This window comes from Salmo salar, chromosome ssa21 (assembly GCF_905237065.1).
Source record: "Salmo salar chromosome ssa21, Ssal_v3.1, whole genome shotgun sequence".
In the NCBI taxonomy this organism is placed as follows: domain Eukaryota; kingdom Metazoa; phylum Chordata; class Actinopteri; order Salmoniformes; family Salmonidae; genus Salmo; species Salmo salar.
In genome coordinates, this window is record NC_059462.1 from 24,312,501 (window position 1) to 24,335,000 (window position 22,500).

Genomic DNA, 22,500 nt, shown 5'->3' on the forward strand with positions numbered 1-22,500 from the left:
GGCTGGCGGCAGCGATGCGCATATGCAGTCTGCTGCTCGAACGCATCACAGTGAACTGCATCTGACAGCTTGCCAGGCTGGAGCAGGAGAGAAACACCGCACACAAGAGAGTAAAGCCGACCGTGGAACAGACCCGCTGTATTTTCACAAACCGAGCATCATCCAAATCCACCCGGTAGAGACAATACATAAAAGGAAGGAGGGATCTTTCGCGGTCGCATGTATGGAAGGATAATGTTTTTGTTTTAACGCCCCAGATGATTGCGTACCAGGGGTAGCTATTGAAATACGCAAAAACCTGCCGCTTCGTTGGATTTTCCTCCGAGACTGAGGCCATGAATTCCGCGGAGCAGACGGTCACTTGGCTGATCACACTCGGGGTGCTGGAGTCGCCGAAAAAGACTATATCGGATCCAGAGGCATTTTTACAGACCTCCCTCAAAGATGGGGTGGTCTTGTGCAGACTGCTGGAGCGGCTGAGCCCGGGCTCCATGGACAAAGTAAGGACAGAACTGCCCTGTCTTCCCTTCTTGCCGCCAGCTTCATCGGCCCGTCTATGCGGCAAGAACCGTGACATAACGCTGTTTATCTCGCTTCTCGTTGCCCACTGGCCCATTAAGAGATTCGTTTGTAGGTCACGAGAGCGTATGTTATTGTTCCTAAAAACAGCTACAAATGGTTGCACATATGTCAGTAGGCCTACACTCAAGCGTGTGATAGGTTTATACAGACAGACAGACCAGACCGTTCGCTGTGGCAGATGCGAGTCACGACGATCTATTCTGTGCGCAATTATTAGTGGCCTTTGTATATTCTTAAACCAAGACAAACGACGAGACGCATTTTGTGTTGTTGTCAAACAAACTCTTAAATGTATGAGCTCTATGGTTTGGGAATTGTGTAGCCTATGGATTTTAGTTTTTTTCTGTAGACAGGCAACAGAAAAGGCCACATATAGCCTACAGATGCCTTGTGAGATTGGAATCCAAGGCGCATTACGCGGTATTACGTTTATGCACAGGATCTATAGGTCTATAGCCTATGGTTTATATGTAGCCTATGTTTGACACATATTCCGGATCACCAGCTAGTGGGGATGTATGAGTGTACACCATAAGAGTGGGCCGCCATTGACCGCAAAAGCTCACAGACAGAGAGATAGAGACCCTCTCCACATTTAAAGCAACAGTGCGGTATTTGTAATGTATGTCTGTCAACACCAAAACCCCCAGTCACTTTAGCCTTGTTATGTATTGTGTACCCCAAATCCTGTGTGGCTTTAGACAGCTTGGGCGTTCCCTGGCGTTCTTAATCTTAAATGCCTCTCTGACAACAAACTAGCCTAGTGCTGGAAGAGAGATACACTTCCATCACCTTACAGGAGAACATCACCTATAGCCTAATCTAACCAGGGTTCTGACCAACCGTTGATTTTGTTCTTATGGTCTGATAGAGTAGGCTGTTGAAATCTGCCCATGGTGACCACCTGATGATGAGCTATTGGCCACAAGTAGAAAGGAGGAGAAAGCGTGATATCCCAGTGTTCTGTAGTCTAAGAAAATACCAAACAGTAGCAAGTAGCAAGTCTTCCCTCTAGGAAAAATGAAGTTATTATTTTATTATGTTCTATATCCTATTATATTCTAACTGCATGGGCTAGACCGATAGGCTACAGGTCATTTAACTGCTAATTACTCTAGTATAATATCTATATGTCCATACTCAACCAGCGTCCAATGTTTATCTATTGTTGTATATCTCACTGGCAGTTCATGTAGCCTATGGTTATCAGTTCATGTAGCCTATGGTTATCAGTTCATGTAGCCTATGGTTATCAGTTCATGTAGCCTATGGTTATCAGTTCATGTAGCCTATGGTTATCAGTTCATGTAGCCTATGGTTATCAGTTCATGTAGCCTATGGTTATCAGTTCATGTAGCCTATGGTTATCAGTTCATGTAGCCTATGGTTATCAGTTCATGTAGCCTATGGTTATAGACTGGTAGTAAAAGGTGTGTCGTCAGATCTCTCCTAGATTCATAGGCCGTATTACATCCATTCACATTGGCATTGTGGTTAGTGTCACTTATTTATATCCCACCCGTTCTTTGATATTTTTTCTGTTTTGATCAATTTGATCCATCCCGCCTCTCTGTTCAGAGGAGTTGCCAACGTCCTCCCTCACTGCTGCTGTGTTGTTTCTCACAGCTCCCATTCGTCAACGTCATTTCCCTCAATCCAATGCCTACTTCCCTGCTGGAGAATCTGTTTCTGTGTTGTAGCAGCAAGCCAAGGAGAGGGAATGTTGGCTTCGACTCTGAATCAAAACGCGCATAAGACTTTAGACTGCTTCCAAGGAGCTAGGCTATGGAAAAAAAGTTCATTTTGATCGAAATTCGTGTTTCTCATATGCATTTTTGTTATCCCAGATCTACCAAGAACCGAAGAACGACGGCGAGTGCTTGAGCAACATAAAGGAGTTTCTCAAAGGCTGCACTTCGTTTCGCGTAGAGGTACGTTCTCCATAAAATTACCCCACAAACACTCCAAACATGCATCCAACATTTAATAAGAAAGATAAATAACCTACGTAAAATCGTACAAATATCCAATGTGACACAATAAACAATGGGGCCACGAAGTGGACGGAGGGATAGGCCTGCTGACAGTGGGAGCCGAGAACAATCACCCATCGCCGGGTGTGAGGCTGCCTTGTTTGTCGCCTGCACTGAAATGGCCTATCCACAATCGCAACATTGTAACAGTCATGCTGCAATTATTTGCTGCAGTCGTTTAAAAATGTAACAATGTAACATTATCTTGTAGGCTCCAAGTGCAGATAGCTAGTTAATGTATACACTTCTATAAACGGTCTTTCTCTCTTTATCAGACTGATGCTTTTCCATTATGTAAGTCGTCGTCTTTCTTCGCCGGCCCCCGTAGCCTACGTGCACGGCGTTGCGCTTGTGTCCCCCTTTCTCGATTTGGAAACACCAGCTAGTTATCCAGATACCCGCAAGCGAGAATTAGGCTACACTTGGTCAATGAATCCACCCAGAGTTGTCAGAAAGTGTAGTCTTCAAACTCACTACCTAGTTGACCCATATAGGAAGTCTAAAGTCTCATTAGTTTTTATTGGGATGTTTTGGTCATTTCTTGTACAGCAGCAGCTAATGCTGTCTGTGTCAACTGTTATATCAAAGACTTTGACAATAATGATTAGGGTGAACAGTCATATTCTAGATCTGTGGTTAGAGGGCAATGGCTATCTCACACACACACACACACACACACACACACACACACACACACACACACACACACACACACACACACACACACACACACACACACACACACACACACACACACACACACACAGAGAGAGAGAGCGTTTGGTACTGTGTCAGTGCATAGAGGAGTCATTGAACCCACCCAGTCTGGACAATACAGCTCACTGTTCGATCTTCACTATTGACTTTCCTCACTGAGACTGCAGGAGAGAAGGAGATGGGAGAGGGAAAGAAATAGAGACAGAGAGAGAGAAATGGAGGGAGGGCACTGTAGAATAAAGGGCTCTGAATAGGATTTTGTTAATGGCTTACTTGTGCTTGGTGTTGAATGTCAACACAAAGCCTTCCCTTCTTGGATAAGAATTTCATAAATCAAATCAAATGTTTGTCACATGCTTAGTAAACAACAAGTGTAGACTAACGGTGAAATTCTTTCTTTTGGGCCCTTCCCAACAATGCAGAGAGCAAAAAAATAGAAAACTAATAACACAAGGAATAAATACACAATGATTAACCATAACTGGTCTATAAAGATGGGGTTCCAGTACCTTCCAGTGCTGAGTAGGTATTATTGATTTGAAAAAGCCTTTATTTGAATAGGCATATCACCGACGCATTATGACAACACTTATGTTGAGACAGAATAACTTTGTAATAGAGATGCTGAACATCTGGTCCAGTGTTTTCCCAGCCTGGTCCTGGGGGCCCAAACTGGTGCACAGTTTTGTTTTTGCCCTAGCACTATGAATCCATTCATCAAAGGCTTGACGAGTTGCTTAGTTGAATCAGGTCTCTGAGAGCTGGAGCAAAAACGAAAATGTGTACCCGTTTGAATCCCCAGGACCAGGCTTGGAAAACACTGGTGTAGTAAATGAATGTTTGAGGTTGGACTGATAACAATCTCTGCGAAGTGGACTGCTCGTCTACCTCTCTCCGAGTCATGGGGTGTTTTTGGGATAACTAAGCTTCCCAGGTGTGCAGATAGACAGACCTTGAAAACCTCCCAGCAGCCCTCCATGCCCCTCATACCATAAACCTGTTTCCCTATAAGCTGCTTTAGAGAGGAGAGGAGAGGAGAGCGAGCCGTGTGTTTGTGTAACATGCAGGGAGCTGGATTATAATAGTGTAGGACATGGCCAGACATCATACACCCTCTCCAGACCCCAAATTACTGCTGGGCCACAGTACAGCTAGCTGCATGGGGCAGCAGATTAGGTGTGTGTGTGTGTGTGTGTGTGTGTGTGTGTGTGTGTGTGTGTGTGTGTGTGTGTGTGTGTGTGTGTGTGTGTGTGTGTGTGTGTGTGTGTGTGTGTGTGTGTGTGTGTGTGTGTGTGTGTACGTACCCACACGTTGGTGTGCCAGCGCTTTTTAAGCCCCGACCTGCTTCTGATGGGTGTGTGTTTGGCAGGTGATTGTATACTGTTTGGTGTGGGTGTTGTTTTCTTGGGATTATTCTATGGGCAATTCCACAGTAACGGATGCTGAGACTCAGATTTGTCACTTTAAAATATATGCCAAACAAAAAACACTGATTGCTAAACAAACCCCACAACTATGCACAATGACTACTTTTAACAATTTCCACAGAAAACCTCTCAAAAACACATTTACTTGAAGAACAGTGCTGATGCAAAATTTGTTAACAGAATGACCAGCAGCACAAACCGTCATTCTGTTACCAAACTTTGCATCTTCACTCTTCTTCAAGTAAATGTGTTTTTATGTCTTCAGACTGTTTGGAGCCATGTCACACACTCTGTGCAGCAGTTAGCTGACCCTTCACCCCTGACCTGTTGACAACAGGAAGTGACCCTAAGAGTTTCCACACCCCCTGTAGTCATCGATCCAGTTAAGAGTACTTTTGAAATGCACCCTTCCTCCCTCCATTGGAGTGGCCACTGATCTGATATTCTGGATAAGTTAAAGCCTTAAAGCCATATAGCGGCACTCCTGACTTCACCTACTGCATCTATCAGGTCAGGACTGGAAGGGCCACAGTCAAACCAGTCCTGGTACATTCAGCTCTGGTTAAGCCCTAATGATTGAAACATTGTGTCAATAAACCACATTGGAGCATAGTGTTTGGTGTGTCACTCTCACGTTTCTCTGCACATATTATATATCCAAAACCTTCACACAATCATTGAATGTTTGTATGTAATATGTACCTCTATGGGACAGTGGAGGAATATGGGACTGGACTGGAACTCTGGAAATAGCACAGTGCAGGCCATGCACACACACACATTCTCTCAGGGCATAGACTGTCTGGAATCAGAGCGGAAGATAAAAGGGAGCCACATCTCACTCACTCCCCCTCAGTGGCCCGACAGTAACCACTGCACAGGGGGGAGAGATGGAGGGGGAGGGGGGAGAGATGGGGGGAGAGATGGAGGGGAGGGAGAGATGGAGGGGAGAGATGGAGGGGAGGGAGAGATGGAGGGGAGGGGGGAGAGATGGAGGGGGAGGGAGAGATGGAGGGAGAGATGGAGGGGAGGGAGGAGAGATGGAGGGAGGGAGAGATGGAAGGGAGGGAGAGATGGAGGGGAGGGGGAGAGATGGAGGGGAGGGAGAGATGGAAGGGGAGGGAGGGAGGGAGAGATGGAAGGGAGGGTGAGATGGAGGGGAGGGAGGGAGAGATGGAAGGGAGGGAGAGATGGAAGGGGAGGGAGGGAGGGAGGGAGGGAGAGATGGAGGGGGAGGGAGGGGAGGGAGGGGAGGGAGAGATGGAGGGAGAGATGGAGGGGGAGGGAGAGATGGAGGGGGAGGGAGGGAGGGAGAGATGGAGGGGGAGGGAGGGAGAGATGGAGGGGGAGGGAGGGAGGGAGAGATGGAAGGGAGGGAGAGATGGAGGGGAGGGGGAGAGATGGAGGGGGGAGAGATGGAGGGAGAGATGGAAGGGGAGGGAGGGAGGGAGAGATGGAAGGGAGGGAGAGATGGAGATTGAGAGATGGAGAGAGTGATGTACATTAACAGACATTTTACAGGGAGAGAATGAAACTACAATAATTCACCCCTCAGGCACATTAACTCCAAACTATCTACTCTCCTCCAGTCAACTACCTCTTCTCGTGCTGCACAGGACATTTTTGCTCACCTGCCGTTTTCTACAAGTCCTTTGGTGTACAGTAGTTTGTGAAGCTGTCTGTAGGCTACTGTGCTAGTGAAAATGAGTTCCATTGATTGGCAGTAGCAGGCATTGTGATGACCCAGCTCCAGTGCTGTCCAATTGACTAGTGATTTTTCCCCCATTACTTTTTGGCATGTCTCCACGTATTTTAGTTTCGGCACTAACACCATGTCACACACAGGAATGATGTGCATACATGCATGCACACACACATGCACACACACATGCACACACACATGCACACACACATGCACACAAACACACACCAGTGGCGGCTGGTGGGAGGAGCTATAGGAGGACAGGCTCATTGTAATAGCTGGAGTTGAACAAATGGAACGGTATCAAACACATGGAAACCACATATCTGTCTCCGTTCCATTAATTCCATTCCAGCATTATAATGAGCCCGTCCTCCTATAGATCCTCTCACCAGCCTCCACTGACACACACACACACACACACACACACACACACACACACACACACACACACACACACACACACACACACACACACACACACACACACACACACACACACACACTGACCTGTCTTTTTCTCGTCTGCCACAGCTGTTTGAGCCCAGTGATCTGCTCCTAGGACTGAACTTCTCCAAGATACTCAGCAGTTTGGTGGCTCTCAACAAAGTGACTGCAGGTTAGTTGAAAGTGTGTGTTTGTGTGCAGCCCATGTGAGTATGGGTGTTTAGTATAACTATTCTATTGTGTGTGTATATACTGTGTATTGTGTGTGTGTATAGATTGTGTGTGTGTATATACTGTGTATTGTGTGTGTGTGTATATACTGTGCATTCAGAAAGTATTCAGACCCCTTGACTTTTTCCACATTTTGTTACGTATTACATTCTTTCCCCCCTCATCAATCTACACACAATACCCCACAATGACAAAGCAAAAAAACGTTTTTTTTTTATTTATTTGCAAAAAAAAAAATAATAATAATAATGAAATCGTATTTACATAAGTATTCAGACCCTTTACTCAGTACTTTGTTGAAGCACCTTTGGCAGCGATTACAGCCTCAAGTCTTCTTGGGTATGACGTTACAAGCTTGGCACACCTGTAATTGGGGAGTTTCTCCCGTTCTTCTCTGCAGATCCTCTCAAGCTCTGTCTCTGCACAGCTATTTTTAGGTCTCTCCAGAGATGTTCGATCGGGTTGAAGTCCGGGGTCTGGCTGGGCCATTCAAGGACATTCAGAGACTTGTCCCGAAGCCACTCCTGCGTTGTTTTGGCTGTGTGCTCAGGGTTGTTGTCCTGTTGGAAGGTGAACCTTCACCCCCAGTCTGATGTCCTGAGAGCTCTGGAGCAGGTTTCCATTAAGTATCTCTCTGTACTATGCTACCGTTCATCTGTCCCTCGATCCTGACTAGTCTCCCATTCCCTGCCACTGAAAAACATCCCCAAAGCATGATGCTGCAGGCTGTCATTTGCCTTTTACTGAGGAGTGGCTTCCGTCTGGCCACTCTACCATAAAGGCTTGATTGGTGGAGTGCTGCAGAGATGGTTGTCCTTCTGGAAGGTTCTCTCATCTCCACAGAGGAACTCTGGAGTTCTGTCAGAGTGATCATCGGATTCTTGGTCAACTCCCTAACCAAGGCCCTTCTCCTCCGATTGCTCAGTTTGGTCGGTTGTCCAGCTCTAGGAAGAGTCTTGGTGGTTCCAAATTTCTTCCATTTAAGAATGATGGAGGCCACTGTGTTCTTGGTAATCTTCAATGTTGCAGAATTGTTTCTGTGCCTTGACACAATCCTGTCTCTGAGCTCTATGGACAATTCCTTCTACCTCATGGCTTGGTTTTTGCTCTGACATGCACTGTCAACTGTGGGACCTCATATAGACAGGTGTGTGCCTTTCCAAAACAGTTCCAATCAATTGAATTTACCACAGGTGGACTCCAATCAAGTTGTAGAAACATCTCAAGGATGATCAATGAAAACAGGATGCACCTGAACTCAATTGCAAGTCTCATCATAGCAAAGGGTCTGAATACTTATGTAAATAAGGTATTTTAGTTTTTATTTGTAATAAATTAGCAAAAATGTCCAAAAACCTGTTTTCGCTTTGTCATTATGGGGTATTATGTGTAGATTGATTAGGAAAACCTTTTATTTAATCAATTTTAGAATAAGGCTAGAACATAACAACATTTTGGAAAAAGTCAAGGGGTCTCAATACTTTCCGAATGCACTGTAACTTCTCTATTCTTTATCTGTAGACATTGGAGTGGGCAGTGATAGTGTCTGTGCCCGTCACTCGTCGGCCCATCGGATCAAGTCGTTTGAGTCTCTGGCCTCCCAGTCATCACTGGGTCGATCCTCCAAGCTGCTTCAGAACCAGTTCCGCAGCCTGGTGAGAAACACGTAGACACACACAGACACAAACATTGCAGCCTCGGTGCTGAAGCCCAACTTCTGAAATGTCTGCATCTCAAAGTGCATCTATGTCAAATGGAGATTTGTGTGGGCTTATCGTGTAGTCAGTATTCAAGCCCTTATTTGTCCATTACTGAGCCATCGGCCCACCCTTTCTACCTCCCTATCTCACTAATATTCCTCTCCTCCCTTCTCTACCCCCCCTCTCTCTCTACCTCCCCCTCTCCCCTTGTCCTTTCCTTCACCAACCCTCCCTCTCGCTACCCTCCACACCTCTCTTGCTCCCTACCTCACCTATCTACCTCCCCCCCTCTACCTCTCTGCCTCCCCCTTTACCTCCCTCATCAACTCTCTACCTCCCTACCTCCTCTCTACCTTGCTACCTCCCCCTCTCTACCTCCCCCTCTCTTTCCCTCTCTACCCCTACCTCTCTGCCTCCCTACCTGCCCACCTCTCTGCCTCCCTACCTCCCCCCTCTGCCTCCCTACCTCCCCCCTCTCTACCGCCCTACCTCCCCCTCTCTACCGCCCCTACCTCCCCGTCTCTACCTCCCTACCTCCCCTTCTCTACCTCCCCCTCTCTACCTCCCTACCTCCCTTCCTCCCCTTCTCTACCTCCCTACCTCCCCTTCTCTACCTACCTTCCTCCCTACCTACCTACCTCCCCCCTCTACCTCTCTACTTCTCTACCTCCCCCTCTGTACCGCTCTTCTCTCCCCGTCCCTAACGCCCTCCTCACCTCTCTACCTCCCCCTCTCTATCTCTCTTCCTCCCTCTCTCTGCCTCCCTACCTCCCCTTCTTTACCTCCCCTTCTTTACCTCCCCTTCTCTACCTCCCCCTCTCTACCTCCTCTCTCTACCTCCCTACCTCTACCTCTCTACCTCCCCCCTCTCTACCTCCCTACCCTACCCACCCTACCACCTACCTACCTACCACCTACCTACCTACCTACCTACCTACCTACCCACCCACCCACCCACCCACCCACCTACCACCCACCCACCCACCCACCCACCCACCCACCCACCCACCCACCCACCCACCCACCCACCCACCCAACCACCACCCACCCACCCACCCACCCACCCCCCCACCCACCCACCCACCCACCCCACCCACCCTACCTACCTACCACCCTACCACCTACCTACCTTCCCCTCTCTACCGCCCTACCTCCCCCTCTCTACCTCCCTCCTCACCTCTCTACCTCTCCTATAGGACATGTCTGAGGGCAGCGGGACGCAGCTATTGGTCAAGGCTCGCTTCAACTTTGAACAAACCAATGAGGACGAGCTGTCCTTCAACAAGGGGGATGTCATCAACGTGACACGCCAGGAGGAGGGCGGCTGGTGGGAGGGGAACTTCAATGGCAAGACCGGCTGGTTCCCTAGCAACTATGTCCGTGAGATCAAAGGCTGTGGTAGGTATCCCTTATTGTTCTTGCTACTGGACATCACATAACCCAGGAATATCAGAAAGGACGTGAAGGAAAAGGATAGTGTCTGATGGAGAGAAATAACTAATTTCTCCCTCTCCCTCTGAGACAAACAAGTGTCCCCCAAATCTGGGACCCTCAAGAGCCCCCCAAAAGGTGTTGACACTACGGCCATTAGCAAGACCTACTACAACCTGGTAAGACCTGTTCATCCAACTTACTTCTCTCACTCTGTCTGTCTGTCTGTCTGTCTGTCTGTCTGTCTGTCTGTCTGTCTGTCTGTCTGTCTGTCTGTCTGTCTGTCTGTCTGTCTGTCTGTCTGTCTGTCTGTCTGTCTGTCTGTCTGTCTGTCTGTCTGTCTGTCTGTCTGTCTGTCTGTCTGTCTGTCTGTCTGTCTGTCTGTCTGTCTGTGTCTGTCTGTCTCGTTCTCTCCATTTCTCTGGCTCTTTCTCGCTCTCCCTTTCTCTGGCTCTGTCTCTTTCTCTCTCTCTCGCTCTCTCTTTCTGTTTGCGTGTGTCTCTCAATACTGCTGTAACTATCCTCAATAAAAGAAAACAGGCTTTTTAAAGCTTGGCATTACTCTTAACGCTGTAGGCATGAGGTGCCATGGCCGCTCCAGATAGCTTGACCTAGTTCTGTGTGTGTGTTGTGTTCCTGACATTTTAATGTATCTCAGTGCTCTGGGTTACTGAGATGAGATAACAAGTAAATGCATGCTATACTAGAGAGAGAGAGAGAGAGAGAGAAGAAAAAGACAGAGAGAGAGAATGAGAGAGAGAGAGACACACCCCCATTACCGGCTCAGACAGGGCCTCCTGGACCTCCCCCAGGAATCTCTCAAATAGCCTAAGAGATGTTAGTTCTGTTTGTTGTGCCAGGAGCCGCAGGTCACACAGCCTTAGTAAACACGCTGCATCAGTCGCTTCTGCAGGGTGGCTGATTGAACCGATCTCAAAAGGAGGGCTGGCTTGTGGAAGATAGGCTTCTCCCACACCCATAGCCCAGGTTCCACACCCCCTTCTTGTGTGGGCCTCAGCAGCTGCCAGGCCTTCAGCAACGCAGAATACAAATCAGACCCCTGCTGTACTCAGTTCTCCTCAGCAGCGAGGATGCTGGTTCTCTCCAGCCTACATCAGTATGGTACAGCAGTCTCTGCACCGCCTTTAGTAGGAATGCAGCCACCCTGCTCTCCAGTTCCACCAGGTCCTGGACTCTTTTGTGGACGGACATGTACGTCATCTGAATTTCTTTCAACACTGCCACCCTCAGCCAGTGATAGCCCTACGAGAAAAAATTCACCAGCTTGCATTGCAAGTCTGCGAGCAGACCGGCGGGGGGGTTGAGGACAGCCAGTTTATGCCACAGGGAAGATGCCACCAGGTTGTTGATTATCAGCACCCTCCCTCTATATGACACTTGGGACAGGAGCCGCCTCCACCTGGCCAGTCTTGACACCACTGCCTGTGACAGCCCCTCCCAGTTCTTCCTGACCCACCTCTCCGAGCCCAGGTACACCCCCAAAATGTTAAACCCTTCACAACCCCACTTCGCACCCCCTGGAAGCAGGGGGGGGGGCTATCCCTCCATGCCCCACATAAGAGCTTTGCTCTTGCCCCAGTTCACCTTAGCTGACGAAGCTCTCTTGTACACCTTCAGAATAGTCTATAGTGCCTGCATATCCTGCCCATCCCTGATCATCACAGAAACGTCATCTGCATACGCCGACATTGCAATGCCTGTCACCACACCCATCCCTGTCCAGCACACTCCCTGCAGTCTCCTGCGTAGCAGGCTCAAAAGAGGCTCAATGGTTAGTGTATATAACTGCCCCGATAGAGGGCATCCTTGTCTAATGCCCCGTCTCACCCAGACTGGCCTACTGAGCCCCCCTCCCACCTTGACCATACATGACACCCCCGCATGCCACATCTTCACACAGGCCAAAAACCTTTCCCCAAACACAAACACAGACATCACATTAAACAGATACTCATGGTCCACTCTATCAAAAGCCTTCTCTTGGTCTAAAGAGACCAGTCAAAAGTTCACATTAGAAACTCTCGACAAGTCCAACATGTCCCTGATTCAAGAACAAGTTGTCCGTGATTGAGCGTCCCGGTACACAATTTGTCTGGTCCTTGTGTACTATAGAGTCCAGATGGGACTTCAGTCTGTTAGAGAGGACCTTGGCAAATATCTTGTAGTCCACACAGAGCAATGCCACAGGCCTCCAGTTCTTAAGTTTACACAAGTCCCCTTTTTTGGGCAGGAGAGTCAGAGCCGCCCTACGGCAGTTCATCGGCGACTCTCCTACCCCGACGCACTCACGCAACACGCAAAATATGTCCAGTCCAATTATTCCCCAGGTGCACGGCCGGGGGACACCTGTTTTACGGCCTCTGCTAGTTCATGGGACAACAAGGGAAGGTCCATTTCATCCCTCTGTGTCAGAGAGAGCTTAGGGAGTTCTGCAAACAAAACCTGAGCACATATAGGATCACACAGTCCTGGCCTATACAACTCAATATAAAACTCCACAGTCTGATCACGCATCTCCCCCACCACAGAGGTCACCCGCCCATCAAACAGCCATAGACAATGCATACTCTTGGCTTCACCGCTCTGACTTTACAAAACAAAGAAGGAGAAGTTGGGAGCATCTATCTCCTTGAGCATGGAGAACCTAGCTCTTACAAGTGCTCCCTTTGCTTTAACCTGGAAAAAACTGCCCAGGTCCCTACGTAATTCAGCTAAAGTAGCCTTGAGGCCTACATTGCCTTGCTCCACCATCTCTACCTCCACTTCACTGATACTGCGCTCCAGTTCCCCCAATACTCTCCTAGCCTCTAAGGATGTGAGAGCTGTATACTGTTGACAGAAAAGCTGAATTTGGACTTACCCACATTCCACCATTGACTCAGAGACCCATACTCCTCTCTTCGCTGCCCCCACCTTTCCCCAAAAATCTGGAAACCTGAGCAAAAAGTGGCATCTTGTAAGAGCTTTACAATAAACGTCCAATAGGATGCCTGCCGAGGCCCTGATGAAATAGACAACTGAGCCATGGTTATGTGGTGATCTGAAAAACCCACTGGGAGAATGGTAGCGCCCAACAGCCTAATGCTCTGATTCTTGGATGTAAAAGAGATCTAGTCTGGCTGCACTCACCCTAACCCCAAAGACCTTCACCCATGTATACTGTCTGGTGTCAGGATGTCTAGTTCTCCAAACATCCACTAGGTCGAACTGATTAATGATGTCCCTTAACACTCCCACTGACCCTGATTGAGGCTCTTCCCCATTTCTGTCTTTCGTAAAATCCATCGTACAGTTCCACTCCCCGCCGACCACCGCCGTCTCAACAGGGGCTACCTCTGAGAGTTCCTGTCTGAGACACCCAAACAGACGCCCCCTCTCTCTCCCTGTGTTAGGCACATACACATTTATGAGGACAAAACCGCCGTTGTTAATTTCTCCTTTACCTACAAGCAGTCTACCCCTACACACCTCCTTTGAGGAGCACATTTTTACAGCCAGACCCATTGCAAAAAGGATTGCCACCCCTGCACTAACATTTGTTCCATGGCTCAGCACACTTGCCCCTTTCCACCAGAGCCCCCAAACGACTTCATTCATCACATCACTATGGTCTCCTGCAGAAACAACACATGTACTTTTTTTTGGTTTGGGGTCACTTAGAAATATCCTTGTTTTTGAAAGAAAAGCACATTTTTTGCACATTTAAAATAATATCAAATTGATCCGAAATACAGTGTAGACATTGTTAATGTTGTAAATGACTTTTGTAGCTGGAAAAGGCAGATTTTTTATGGAATATCTACATAGGCGTACAGAGGCCCATTATCAGCAACCATCACTCCTGTGTTCCAATGGCACGTTGTGTTAGCTAATCCAAGTTCATAATTTTAAACGGCTAATTGATCATTAGAAAACCCTTTTGCAATTATGTTAGCACAGCTGAAAACTGTTGTTCTGATTAAAGAAGAAATAAAACTGTCCTTATTTAGACTAGTTGAGTATCTGGAGCATCAGCATTTGTGGGTTCCCTTCCACACTATACTCTCCTCATCCACTAGCATAACCTGACTAGACCCAGCCTCATCTACACCACCATCCATAACCTGACTAGACCCAGTCTCATCTACACCACCATCCATAACCTAACTAGACCCAGCCTCATCTACACCACCATCCATAACCTGACTAGACCCAGTCTCATCTACACCACCATCCATAACCTGACTAGACCCAGCCTCATCTACACCACCATCCATAACCTGACTAGACCCAGTCTCATCTACACCACCATCCATAACCTAACTAGACCCAGCCTCATCTACACCACCATCCATAACCTGACTAGACCCAGTCTCATCTACACCACCATCCATAACCTGACTAGACCCAGTCTCATCTACACCACCATCCATAACCTAACTAGACCCAGCCTCATCTACACCACCATCCATAACCTGACTAGACCCAGTCTCATCTACACCACCATCCATAACCTAACTAGACCCAGCCTCATCTACACCACCATCCATAACCTGACTAGACCCAGCCTCATCTACACCACCATCCATGACAGGACTGGACCCAGTCTCATCTACACCACCATCCATAACCTGACTAGACCCAGCCTCATCTACACCACCATCCATTACCTGACTAGACCCAGTCTCATCTACACCACCATCCATAGCATGACTAGACCCAGTCTCATCTACACCACCATCCATAACCTGACTAGACCCAGCCTCATCTACACCACCATCCATGACCGGACTGGACCCAGCCTCATCTACACCACCATCCATAACCTGACTAGACCCAGCCTCATCTACACCACCATCCATAACCTGACTAGACCCAGCCTCATCTACACCACCATCTATAACCTGACTAGACCCAGCCTCATCTACACCACCATCCATAACCTGACTAGACCCAGTCTCATCTACACCACCATCCATAACCTGACTAGACCCAGCCTCATCTACACCACCATCCATAACCTGACTAGACCCAGCCTCATCTACACCACCATCCATAACCTGACTAGACCCAGCCTCATCTACACCACCATCCATAACCTGACTAGACCCAGCCTCATCTACACCACCATCCATAACCTGACTAGACCCAGCCTCATCTACACCACCATCCATAACATGACTAGACCCAGCCTCATCTACACCACCATCTATAACCTGACTAGACCCAGCCTCACCTACACCACCATCCATAACCTGACTAGACCCAGCCTCATCTACACCACCATCCATAACCTGACTAGACCCAGCCTCATCTACACCACCATCCATAACCTGACTAGACCCAGTCTCATCTACACCACCATCCAGGGGTCAGAGGGAGTGAAAGTGTTCAGAGTTACAAAGACATGAAATTACAACTTGAACCATAGAGTGATACTCCTCAATAACCAACAAGAAACTTGAAAAACTCTCCCTCACACACTCTCTCACCATCTCTATCTTTCCCCAGGTGCTGCAGAACATTCTAGAAACAGAAACAGAATATTCCAAGGACCTCCAGAGCCTTCTGACCAACTACCTGCGATCACTCCAGAGCACAGAGAAGTAAGCTCCACTCATTTTACTGTTCTAAACCCTGTCTGTCTGTCTGTCTGTCTGTCTGTCTGTCTGTCTGTCTGTCTGTCTGTCTGTCTGTCTGTCTGTCTGTCTGTCTGTCTGTCTGTCTGTCTGTCTGTCTGTCTGTCTGTCTGTCTGTCTGTCTGTCTGTCTGTCTGTCTGTCTGTCTGTCTGTCTGTCTGTCTGTCTGTCTGTCTGATGACACTGTATGGCCACTGATTTGGATCTACTAGACGCATTCCAAAACTCATGCTCTCGCTCTCTCCTCTCTCTCTCTCCCTCCCCCCTCTTTCTTCTCCTCGCCTTCTCATCTCCTATCCCTCCTCCTCCACCTCTCCTTCTCTTCTCCTCTCCTCTCCTCTCCCCCCTCTTCCTTCTCCTTTCCTCCCTCCTCTCCTCTTCTCCTCCCTCTCTCCAGACTGAGCAGTACAGATGTGTACCTGATCCTGGGGAACCTGGAGGATATCAACACCTTCCAGCAGATGCTCGTCCAATCACTGGAGGAGTGCACCAAGTAAGTCCCGCCCCTCACATACTTTTCACCAGTCAGCACACAGGGATCAGAGCAAGTCCTTGTCACTGCTGTTCTAATCCAATTAGATCTGTCCTGCTGCTACTTGGGATATTTCACAGCAGTTTTCGTCGAGGTAAATAAAGGGTATAGGAACATCTAGGTGTCGGCTGTGGTAATACAGCCATCCTTGATTTCACTCAGCTTGTGTGTTTTTTCCCCAACATGTGCAGACTTCCAGAGAGCCAGCAGAGGGTAGGGGGCTTCTTCATGAACCTGATGCCCCAGATGAAGGCTCTCTACGTGGGTTACTGCTCCAACCACCCCTCGGCAGTAAACGTGCTCACCCAGCACAGGTAAACATAGACCCAATACAGCATGAACCTGATGTTCTAGCATTCTTACTGTACATTCTTACTCTACATTAAAATGTACACGTACATTTATCATTTTTACACAGGCAGGTAGTGTAAAGAATATAATTAGATTTGACAATTGAATACTCCTCTCTCTCTCTCTCTCTCTCTCTCTCTCTCTCTCTCTCTCTCTCTCTCTTCCCCTCCCCTCAGTGAGGAGCTGGGGGAGTTTATGGAGGGGAAGGGAGCCAGTAGTCCAGGCATCCTGACTCTGACCACAGGCCTCAGTAAACCCTTCATGAGGCTGGACAAATACCCCACACTACTGAAGGAACTGGAGAGACACATGGAGGTAGGGGCTGTGTGTGTGTGTGTGCCACGTACAGGTGTGTGTTTGTAAGATGCTGGGTGTGTAAGAGTGTCCTCATTCACTGATGATGTATGTGTGCATGTCTTATGTGTAAGAGGATGTCGTCAATCACTGATAGTGGTGTGTGTGTGTGTGTGTGTGTGTGTGTGTGTGTGTGTGTGTGTGTGTGTGTGTGTGTGTGTGTGTGTGTGTGTGTGTGTACAGCTGTATAAATGCTCTCTGCTGTGCTCCCTGTAGGAGACTCACCCCGACTGGCCAGACATCCAGAAGTGTATGACAACGTTCAAGAGCCTCTCGGTGAGTCACACCCATATCGCCTCTTGTTTCCATGGTTACCTCATTTTCAGTGCATGCTGTGCGTCAAAGCTGTGACGTGTGTGTGAGTCATGAGTCGACGTTTTATGGTACACTGGAATATATGAGCGTGCATCACTTGTGCACACAGGATCATTTAGTAATTATAAACACTGCATGGCCAAAAGTATGTGGACATCTGCTTTTTGGACATCTCATGCCAAAATCATGGGCATTAATATGGAGTTGGTCCCCCCTTTGCTTCTCCTGTGTGGCGCAGCGGTGTAAGGCACTGCATCTCAGTGCTAGGGGCGTCACTACAGACCCTGGTTTGATTCCAGGCGGTATCACAACCGGCCGTGATTTAAATAAAATAAAAATAAAATAAACTCAGGAAAAAAATACGTCCCTTTTTCAGGACCCTGTCTTTCAAAGATAATTCGTAAAAATCCAAATAACTTAACAGATCTTCATTGTAAAGCGTTTAAAACACATGCTTGTTCAATGAACCATAAACAATTAATTAACATGCACCTGTGAAACGGTCGTTAGGACACTAACAGCTTACAGACGGTAGGCAATTACGGTCACTGTTAAGAAAACTTAGGACACTAAAGAGGCCTTTCTACCGACTCTGAAAAACACCAAAAGAAAGATGCCCAGGGTCCCTGCTCATCTGCGTGAACGTGCCTTAGGCATGCTGCAAGGAGGCATGAGGACTGCAGATGTGGCCAGGGCAATAAATTGCAATGTCTGTACTGTGAGATGCCTAAGACAGCGCTACAGGGAGACAGGACGGACAGCTGATCGTCCTCGCAGTGGCAGACCATGTGTAACAACACCTGCACAGGATCGGTCATCCAAACATCACAGCTGCGGGACAGATACAGGATGGCAACAACAACTGCCCGAGTTACACCAGGAACGCACAATCCCTCCATCAGTGCTCAGACTGTCTGCAATAGGCTGAGAGAGGCTGGACTGAGGGCTTGTAGGCCTGTTGTAAGGCAGGTCGTCACCAGACATCACCGGCAACAATGTCGCCTATGGGCACAAACCCATCGTCGCTGGACCAGACAGGACTGGAAAAAAGTGCTCTTCACTGACGAGTCACAGTTTTGTCTCACCAGGGGTGATGGTTGGATTCGCGTTTAACGTTGAAGGAATGAGCGTTACACAGAAGCCTGTACTCTGGAGCGGGATCGACTTGGAGGTGGAGTGTCCGTCATGGTCTGGGGCGGTGTGTCACAGCATCATCGGACTGAGCTTGTTGTCATTGCCTGCTATCTCATCGCTGTGTGTTACAGGGAAGACATCCTCCTCCCTCATGTGGTACCCTTCCTGCAGGCTCATCCTTACATGACCCTCCAGCATGACAATGCCACCAGCCATACTGCTCGTTCTGTGCGTGATTTCCTGCAAGACATGAATGTCAGTGTTCTGCCATGGCCAGCGAAGAGCCCGGATCTCAATCCCATTGAGTACGTCTGGGACCTGTTGGATCGGAGGGTGCTGGCTAGAGCCATTCCCCCCAGAAATGTCTGGGAACTTGCAGGTGCCTTGGTGGAAGAATGGGGTAACATCTCACAGCAAGAACTGGCAAATCTGGTGCAGTCCATGAGGAGGAGATGCACTGCAGTACTTAATGCAGCTGGTGGACACAGCAGATACTGACTGTTATTTTTGATTTTGACCCCCCTTTGTTCAGGGACACATTATTCAATTTCTGTTAGTCACATGTCTGTGGAACTTGTTCAGTTTATGTCTCAGTTGTTGAATCGTGTTATGTTCCTACAAATATTTACACATGTTAAGTTTGCTGAAAATAAACGCAGTTGACAGTGAGATGACGTTTCTTTTTTTGCTGAGTTTTTCCCGTTTTTCACAATTCCTGACATTTAATCCTAGTAAAAATTCCCTTTATTAGGGCAGTTAGGATCACAACTTTATTTTAAGAATGTGAATGTCAGCTTAATAGTAGAGAATTATTTATTTCAGCTTTTATTTCTTTCATCACATTCCCAGTGGGTAAGAAGTTTACATACACTCAATTAGTATTTGGTAGCATTACCTTTAAATTGTTTAACTTGGGTCAAACATTTCGGGTAGCCTTCCACAAGCTTCCCACAATAAATTGGATGAATTTTGGCCCATTCCTCCTGACAGAGCTGGTGTAACTGAGTCAGGTTTGTAGGCCTCCTTGCTCGCACATGCTTTTTCAGTTCTGCCCACAAATTTTCTATAGGATTGAGGTCAGGGCTTTGTGATGGCCACTCCAATACCTTGACTTTGTTGTCCTTAAGCCATTTTGCCACAACTTTGGAAGAATGCTTGGGGTCATTGTCCATTTGGAAGACCCATTTGCGACCAAGCTTTTACTTCCTGACCGATGTTTTGAGATGTTGCTTCAATATATCCACATAATTTTCCTGCCTCATGATGCCATCTATTTTGTGAAGTGCACCAGTCCCTCCTGCAGCAAAGCACCCCCACAACATGATGCTGCCACCCCCACGCTTCACGGTTGGGATGGTGTTCTTCGGCTTGCAAGTCTCCCCCTCTTTCCTCCAAATATAACGATGGTCGTTATGGCCAAACAGTTCTATTTTTGTTTCATCAGACCAGAGGACATTTCTCCAAAAAGTACGATCTTTGTCCCCATGTGCAGTTGCAAACCGTAGTCTGGCTTTTTTATGGCGGTTTTGGAGCAATGGCTTCTTCCTTGCTGAGCGGCTTTTCAGGTGATGTCGATATAGGACTCATTTTACTGTGGATATAGACACCTCTGTACCGGTTTCCTCCAGCATCTTCACAAGGTCCTTTGCTGTTGTTCTGGGACTGATTTGCACTTTTTGCACCAAAGTACGTTCATCTCTAGGAGACAGAACACGTCTCCTTCCTGAGCGGTATGACGGCTGCGTGGTCCCATGGTGTTTATACTTGCGTACTATTGTTTGTACTGATGAACATGGTACCTTAAGGCATTTGGAAATTGCTCCCAAGGATGAACCAGACTTGTGGAGGTCTGCAATTTTCTTGGAGGTCTTGGCTGATTTCTTTTGATTTTCCAATGATGTCAAGCAAAGAGGCACTGAGTTTGAAGGTAGGCCTTGAAATACATCCACAGGTATACCTCCAATTGACTCAAATGATGTCAATTAGCCTATCAGAAGCTTCTAAAGCCATGACATAATTTTCTAGAATTTTCCAAGCTGTTTAATGGCACAGTCAACTTACTGTATGTAAACTTCTGACCCATTGGAATTGTGATACAGTGAATTATAAAAATAATATGTCTTAAAACAATTGTTGGAAAATATACTTGTCATGTACAACTTGCCAAAACTGTAGTTTGTTAACAAGAAATTTGTGGGGTGGTTGAAAAACAAGTTTTCATGACTGCAACCTAAATCAACCTAAATCAAATCAAAGTTTATTTGTCACGTGTGCCAAATACAACAGGTGTAGAACTTACAGTGAAATGCTTACTTACAGGCTCTAACCAATAGTGAAAAAAAGATATTCGGTGAACAATTGGTAGGTAAAGAAATAAAACAACAGTAAAAAGACAGGCTATATACAGTAGCGAGGCTATAAAAGTAGCGAGGCTACATACAGACACCGGTTAGTCAGGCTGATTGAGGTAGTATGTACATGTAGATATGGTTAAAGTGACTATGCATATAGGATGAACAGAGAGTAGCAGTAGCGTAAAAGAGGGGTTGGTGGGTGGCGGGACACAATGCAGATTGCCCGGTTAGCCAATGTGCGGGGGCACTGGTTGGTCGGGCCAATTGTGGTAGTATGTACATGAATGTATAGTTAACGTGACTATACGTATATGATAAACAGAGAGTAGCAGCAGCGTAAAAAGACTGTTTGGGGGGGGCACACAATGCAAATAGTCCGGGTAGCCATTTGATTACCTGTTCAGGAGTCTTATGGCTTGGGGGTAAAAACTATTGAGAAGCCTTTTTGTCCAGGACTTGGCACTGTATGTAAACTCGTCTAGGATGTCATTGTATGCTGTAGCGTTAAGTTTTCCCTTAATTGGAACTAAGGGACTTAGCCCATCCATGGAAAACAGCCACAGACCATCATTCCTCCTCCACCAAACTTTACAGTTGGCACTATGCATTCGGGCAGGTAGCGTTCTCCTGGCATCCGCAAAACCCATATTTGTCCGTCAGACTGCCAGATGGTGAAGCGTAATTCATCACTCCAGAGAATGTGTTTCCACTGCTTCAGAGTCCAATCGCGGCAAGCTTTACACCACGCCAGCCAATGCGTGGCATTGTGCATGGTGATCTTAGGCTTGTGGGCAGCTGCTTGGCCATGGAAACCCATTTAATGAAGCTCCTGATGAACAGTTATTGTGCTGATGTTGCTTCCATGGGCAGTTTGGAACTTTGTAGTGAGTGTTGCAAAAGAGGACAGACGAATTGGACTCGCTCCCCGCTTCAGCACTTGGCGGTCCTGTTCTGTGAACTTGTTTGGCCAACAACTTTGCGGCTGAGCCGTTGTTGCTCCTAGATGGTTCTACTTCACAATAACAACACTTACAGTTGACCAGGGAAGCTCTAGCAGATCAGAAATTTGATGAAATGACTTGTTGGAAAGGTGGCGTCCTGTTGACTTTGCCACATTGAAAGTCACTGAGCTCTTCAGTAAGGCCATTCTACTGCCAATGTTTGTCTATGGAGATTGCATGGCTGTGTACTCAATTGTATACACTGTGTCTGAAATAGCCAATGCACTAATTTGAAAAGGTGTCCCCATACTTTTGTATATAGATGTGTATCAATGGACACACAATTTGACATTGTTTCTGTGGTCATAAATGTCTGTGGTACTGATGCTGTTCCCATGACAACCTGTAATGTGGTGCTGATGGTGTTTCCGCGGCGACAGGCCCAGTGCCAGGAGGTGAGGAAGAGGAAGGAGCTGGAGCTGCAGATAGTGACTGAGTCCATCAGGCTGTGGGAGGGAGATGACATCAGGACACTGGGCTCTGTTCTCTACATGAGTCAGGCTCTGGTTAACAGCCCTGGAGCAGAGGTCAGAGGAAAACCTAACAACAA

The 22,500-nt window shown here is 47.4% G+C and overlaps 1 protein-coding gene across 2 annotated transcripts in view; it reads left to right on the forward strand.

The window, feature by feature from the left end:
* Nucleotides 1–13: 13 nt before the first annotated feature.
* The window catches only part of arhgef7a (Rho guanine nucleotide exchange factor (GEF) 7a), a 33,270-nt gene continuing 10,783 nt past the window's right edge, over nt 14–22,500 (forward strand). Inside the window, exons 1-12 of one of the 2 annotated variants that reach the window (XM_014164690.2) lie at nt 14–500; nt 2,430–2,513; nt 6,996–7,080; nt 8,661–8,794; nt 10,036–10,237; nt 10,361–10,449; nt 15,782–15,876; nt 16,307–16,402; nt 16,633–16,755; nt 16,969–17,107; nt 17,363–17,422; nt 22,331–22,477. In XM_014164690.2, the coding sequence (XP_014020165.1) occupies nt 336–500; nt 2,430–2,513; nt 6,996–7,080; nt 8,661–8,794; nt 10,036–10,237; nt 10,361–10,449; nt 15,782–15,876; nt 16,307–16,402; nt 16,633–16,755; nt 16,969–17,107; nt 17,363–17,422; nt 22,331–22,477 (1,419 nt within the window). In that variant the 5' untranslated portion in view covers nt 14–335. The remainder of the gene's footprint in view (nt 501–2,429; nt 2,514–6,995; nt 7,081–8,660; nt 8,795–10,035; nt 10,238–10,360; nt 10,450–15,781; nt 15,877–16,306; nt 16,403–16,632; nt 16,756–16,968; nt 17,108–17,362; nt 17,423–22,330; nt 22,478–22,500) is intronic. The other variant, XM_014164689.2, reaches the window with a different exon arrangement.